At 38.2% G+C, this 5,799-nt stretch overlaps 3 protein-coding genes across 3 annotated transcripts; all 3 read left to right on the top strand.

Moving 5' to 3' along the window:
• Window positions 1-823: 823 nt before the first annotated feature.
• RO3G_17453 (uncharacterized protein) lies at window positions 824-1,828 on the top strand (the record flags this gene model as incomplete). The annotated part of the gene is made up of 1 exon (XM_067672036.1): window positions 824-1,828. The coding sequence occupies one exon, from the start codon at window positions 824-826 to the stop codon at window positions 1,826-1,828; it is 1,005 nt and encodes a 334-aa protein (XP_067528137.1).
• A 583-nt stretch (window positions 1,829-2,411) lies between these two features.
• Window positions 2,412-3,158, top strand: RO3G_17452 (uncharacterized protein; the record flags this gene model as incomplete). The annotated part of the gene is made up of 3 exons (XM_067672035.1): window positions 2,412-2,491; window positions 2,677-2,885; window positions 2,938-3,158. The coding sequence occupies 3 exons, from the start codon at window positions 2,412-2,414 to the stop codon at window positions 3,156-3,158; spliced, it is 510 nt and encodes a 169-aa protein (XP_067528136.1).
• Window positions 3,159-3,520: 362 nt separating this feature from the next.
• On the top strand, window positions 3,521-3,715 carry RO3G_17451 (uncharacterized protein; the record flags this gene model as incomplete). The annotated part of the gene is made up of 1 exon (XM_067672034.1): window positions 3,521-3,715. A coding segment is annotated over one exon (195 nt), but the record flags the coding sequence as incomplete, so codon positions are not given.
• Window positions 3,716-5,799: the final 2,084 nt, after the last annotated feature.

The raw sequence follows: 5,799 nt of genomic DNA, 5'->3' as shown, positions 1-5,799 counted from the left end.
TGAGTAGACTGTACTGTCCTTTTTCTTCATCTCAATAGTTGGGATATTTATATTGTTAATTTTTTTTTCTTTTTGACTTTTTTCATTTTCTTGACTTTTTCACTTTTTTGACCTTTAACATTTTCTTGACTTTTTTCATTTTTTGACTTCTTTGTTACACCATTTTTTTGACTTCTTTATCACAACATCAACCCTCAAAAAGAAGTTCTTGTGACCTACAAAAACATTTCAGCTGTAAAATAAATAAAAGGGAAAACTTAATCCGTTATCGCAAAAGTATAAAATGGTCATTGGGTGGATTGAACTCGTGACATCAAGATTCAAATGAGCCATATTTCCAATTAAGCTATTTTGTAATTTCTGGAAAAAAGTGGTTTATAAACATCCAATGGACTTCCATAAATATTTTGAAGACTGTTAAACATGTTTAAAAATATTATATGGTGCTTACTATTTTTGAAAATTACCGATGTACCAAATGATACAAAACTAACTGGGAACAAAGGTGCTTCACATAAGAAACGCCCCATTATTCTAGACTAAATCGGGAAATATTCGGAACTTCAAAAATTAAACAGCGCCATTCGATTCTGCTTGCCTTATAACCTTAGTTTCTATTTTTGGATTGTTATTCTAGCTCCGCTATAGCTGTAGATATTATGATTTATCCATCGTGGCCTGAAGTGCCAATCACCCTAGATGGAATCCTCTGAAGTGTGCGGTGCTCAACCACCTCACTTCCTCGTCATCATCATCTGGTTCAACCCAACTAAGCCTCTATGGTACTTCCCTCCCTTTGGTCGACAAATTCGTATACCTTGGTATGCCGTTCGTCAAGACTGGTCTCTCTGCTGCTTCGGTGCTTTCTCTTCGGTCTCCTGGTGTCATACAACTAATGGGTATCCTTAACAAGATTGGCGTGAATCGTCAAGGCTTTTCCCTTCTCCTGTGTGCTCGTATCTATGCTACATTCACCAGGCCCAAGTTCGAGTATGGCCTTGCGATCTCCAAGTTTACAGCTGCTCAAATCAAAGAAATTGAACGTCTTCAAGATCGCTGTCTTCGTATGATGGTTGGTGGTCATGCCACCTCCTCTACATTGATTATCAAACATATTACAACCTTGCCGTCTATGCACCACCGCATAGATGTGCTTACTACTCGCTTTTGCCTTCGTGCTCGCTGTCTTCCTGATTCTTGCTTGCTGTCTTTGCTATCATCAACTCTACCTGTATCTCGCATCAAGGTCCATCTTGACAAGAATCTACTCTTCCTGGCTCTGCCTTCTCCTCGTCTGTCCTCCGATACTCGGCTCAAGACCTTCTTCCGCCAGTATCGTGAGCGTCAAGTCACATCTCTTGTCACCTCCACTACCCAGGTTCTCCTACGCGCATGTCGCCCTGCTCTGGTGGTTGATCCCATCTTATACGTTCCTGCTACTCGTGCAGAACGCTCTCTCTTGGTTCGTTGGCGTCTAGGTTGGCTGCCTGGTAAGCCGGAAGACTGTCCTTGTGGCCGTGATCGTCGCTCACGCCGTCACTTCCTTGAATGTGATTTGATCCCGTCTTTCCTTTGGTCTGATCTGCCTCGCTGTCCTGAAGGGTCCTACCCAATTGATTTTGCTTTGTCTTCGCTGCCCCTTGGTCGCTCAGCTCGCTGTCCTCCTTGGTGGTCTTCTCTTCTTTTGATGCTCTGGTACATCCAACGTCTCTGCCGTCCTGATAGGTATTACCCTATTGACTCTTCTCCTGGTGCCGGATCTATGAAAGATTTACCGTCCATCTACTATATATATATATACAAACTCCGCACGCGGAGTTTGGTATGATTAATATGGTAATTGGGGTCACAGAACAAGATTCCATCATTTTTAAGCGGAGTTTATTAAGCCAAAATTGGCCAATTGCGAGATCTACTAAGAACAGTCATTTTTTCTTCCTTGTTCATTACTTCACTCAAGAGGGATGACAAGTAGAAGGTCATGAAAAAAGTCCGGACCGAGATACGACTTCTGCAGGTCGAGAAAAACAGCTCCAAAAACCAAAAATTGTATGACAAAAAGGCTTGCGAAACGAGAATCGGCAAATCAACATTTGTGGTTGTTGGGTTATGCTAATGGCTTCTCATTCTAAAGGCGTTGGTTCGATTCCCGGTAGACGCTCAGCAAACATAGTCTACTTTTTGCATTATTTTTGGGTCTAAGTAACATTATTTTTTTTGGAAATATCAAAAGTTTTCGGAAAAATTTTATCGGTTCTGTATGGTAAAACGAATTCCCGTTGCGGAGATGCTGCCTATCTATCGGCTGATTTCGGACAGATAACAAAACATGTAAAAAAAAATATAAAAAGGCCTGTTATTTCTGTTTTTTTTTCTTTCCTTCATCTTTTTATCAGTTTTATCAATCTCCAATGTCTTCTAACGCTGCTAACAACATGCCAACTCTTGCATACATCGCTGAAAGAACTATGACGGCTGAATGTACATTGAAGTAAGTTTATTTTTTAAGTGGGAGGGAAAATAACTAAAGGCAACTGGTAAAAGTTACTTGAAGGAGAACGGTGCCTTTTTTTCATCGCGCAAGTGCAAGGAAGGCTCCGAAATGCGCTTGAACCAGTCCAGCAGGGATGGATTCTTTTGGCGATGCGGCTCAACCACCTGTGCGTGCGGTCGTAGCCGTATTTCTTACCTGGATGGATCCTTCTTTCAAGGTCGCAAGTCAATTATCCATCAAACACTGTTAGTAGTGTATCTCTTTCTGCTGCAAGTTCCAAACGGAACAATATCTACCATGACTGGACTTAACCTGCCAACTGTCCGCAGCATTGTCAAAGATATCTATCAAGTAATGGAGGCAGATCTTCGAATTGAAGATGTTCAAGTTGGTACATGATGCTTTGTTGATATCAGAGTATGTAATTAATTAGTCATACTTAGGTAGGGTTGGCAGTGATGGACAGCCAATTGTTGTTGAAATAGATGAGAGCAAATTTGGTAAAAGAAAGTACAATAAGGGAAAGAGGGTAGACGGTGTTTGGGTTGTTGGAGGTGTAGAGCGCACGCCCGAACGTAAGGTGTTCTTACTGACGGTACCTAACCGCAACCAAAATACCTTAAAGCTCATAATCGATACTTTTGCTAAGGATGGTAACATTTGAAATATGTATATACTTGATGATCAGTGCACCTAACCCTTGTTTACAGGCTCACTTGTCATGGTAGACTGCTGGAAAGGCCATAAGGGGATTGACAGCGATCCAAGCCGAAATTTAGTTGTTCAAACGGTCAATCACTCCAAAACATTTCGCGATCCAAAGACAGGTGCCTGCACTAACACAATAGAAGGTATATACTTCTGTAGATCATAGAATTCTTAAACAATGCTAACAACCTGCTATTAGGTACTTGGAATGGTATCAAACGAGGAGTGACCAGCCGTCATCGCACAGCATCGATGATGCCATGGAAATTAGTGGAATTCATCTAGCGAAGAAAACATGCTGGCAATCACTGGAAGGCAATGCGTGTTTGCTTTTCGCAAGTGTCGTTCACCAGAGCAGGCATTGCCGACCAAGGTCCATTGGTATCGTTGCTCACAACCGTCTTTGAAGATGCCACTGGTGATCAGGGCGATGAAGAGCCATTTATTTTTATCTCAGATGACGATTCCGATAGCGAATCTGATGAAAATGATACCTCAGCACCTAGTACGCCCGTAAAAAAACTCCGAAGTGCTTAAAATAAATAAAAAAATTTTTCATTGATAACTATAAAAATCAGGGCCTATAGCGCCTGTTTTCTTTCCTAATTATTTCCCGCATATTACCATTTTTTGGAAATTAATGTTACATCATCTAAAAATAGACGACCCAGGCTTTCGAATGATGTATAGCATACGTCTGTACGCTCAATTTTAGCGCCGCTATAGGCTTCCAAAGAGATGGACGGTAAATCTTTCATTTAGCCCTGGTGCCTTATGGTATTCTCGTTCTGCTCGTCGCTCTGACTGAAACCCTTCTTTGTCTGTCTCCTACTGATCCCCCACGGAAGTAAAGCCATCAAAGTTCCTTGCCGTTGGGTTGTGACAGTAGGTCAGCTAAGTTGTGGGAGTAGGCAGCATATCGCATCTTTTATCTTTATCTTTTTTTTGGAGTTTTTCTGTTTCTCAGGCTCCTTTTTTTGTACTTATTCTTTTTCTTGTACTTGAAGATGCAACAATGACTTCTTAGTCGCCTGCAATATCTTGTTTTAAATAAAACAAAATCTTTAACCTGAGCTACATCCCCACCTTTCTTTCGCTCTTCCGACCGTTACACAAGGTATTTATTTTTGCTCACCTTTGCACTGCAAATAATCGTTCCAATTGGATAAAGCATATCGCAAGATGGAACATTTTTTGGTTAACAGATATTTATGGGTTTTGGAGAAAAGATGTAACTTTCGTTGTATTGGTCATTTTTGAATTTTGAAAAAAGATTTAGGTGCGAAAAAAATAAAGAAATTTAACGATATTTTTGTTTTTTTTGTAGGGTAAGTATTCATAAAGTTATTCATGTTTTAAAAAAGTGTCTGTTTTTTTTACAGATGATCTTTTTTGGTAAGCCTGTTCCCCTCTACTGTTGAAAGACCGATATCTTCTTTTTTTTATTTTTGAGGGCAAAATGCGGAAATCAAAAGCAATTTGCGATTATTTTGCTCAGAAGAATACATATTAGGAAGGCAGCCTGTGGTTTTTAGCTTAGATCATTAGAAATGTGTAACAGAAAGTAACAAAATAGTCGTGTTTGGGAAAAAAATGACCTGGTAAAAAAAGACTTGGTAAAAAAAAAAGACTAAGTTAAAAAAAAAGACTAAGTTAAAAAAAAGACGAAGTTAAAAAAAAAGACGAAGTTAAAAAAAAAGAAAAGAAAAGAGTATAGCTATAAAAAGTTCATTGTTCAAATGAAAACAATCATCTAACAACAAGTACACTTCATAGAAATGCAAACTACTTTTACATTATAAAAAAAGAATACGTGTATATTCTAAAAGAATAAAAAATAAAGAAGCTCTGCTAACATTTTGTTACAAGGCAGTTATAATTAACAAATACATACAAAACACTTTTGTTTATCAAGTAAATAGATTGCTTTATTATTTTTTATGACAAATAATATAAAAGAATATATGTTTTTTAAGCTTATACTAGTTCATTACTTACTTTATGTTTGCACATGGGTGTAATTTGCCATTAGCCATTAGCCATTAGAGATGTGAGCAATGGCAACTTTCTTTACCAAAAATAACTTTTCAGTAACAAGCAACAATATAAGTCTGTTATTCTTATAGTTTTATCGTATTGGAAAGAACAACTTTGCTCATGAGGTTCATGTTCGTCATCCGAATGTGTCCCATTAGGAATTCCTAATGTAAGAAAAAAAAAAGAAACCAACATTAGACTTGGTTGCTATTATTTTTTTTTATAAACTTACATTTGACCAGAACTTGAGCTTTCTTTTTTATCTTTTGTACCTTGAGCATCTAGTGTATTCCATGAAACAAAGCCAGGGAAAAAAAAAAGTTACTTTAAGCACCGACTTTGTTTTTTGAAATTTAACATGTTTTTTTTATCAGGTACGTTTTCTCTTTCTACCTATTTTTTTGCTATTTCCAAATTTAAAAACTATAAACAACATGAACAACTTCAACGCTACCAAAATTGTTTGCACCTGTTCTGAATGCATCAAACACCCCAATGGATATAGAATGCTTGCAAAGAGAACTGTAAGAGGCCATGTACTATCGACAGAGTAGAAACAG

The sequence above is a fragment of the Rhizopus delemar genome, genomic scaffold (genome assembly GCF_000149305.1).
Source record: "Rhizopus delemar RA 99-880 supercont3.75 genomic scaffold, whole genome shotgun sequence".
Lineage (NCBI taxonomy): Eukaryota > Fungi > Mucoromycota > Mucoromycetes > Mucorales > Rhizopodaceae > Rhizopus > Rhizopus delemar.
Note: the sequence above shows the minus strand (reverse complement) of the source record. Positions and strands in the feature narration are given on the sequence as shown.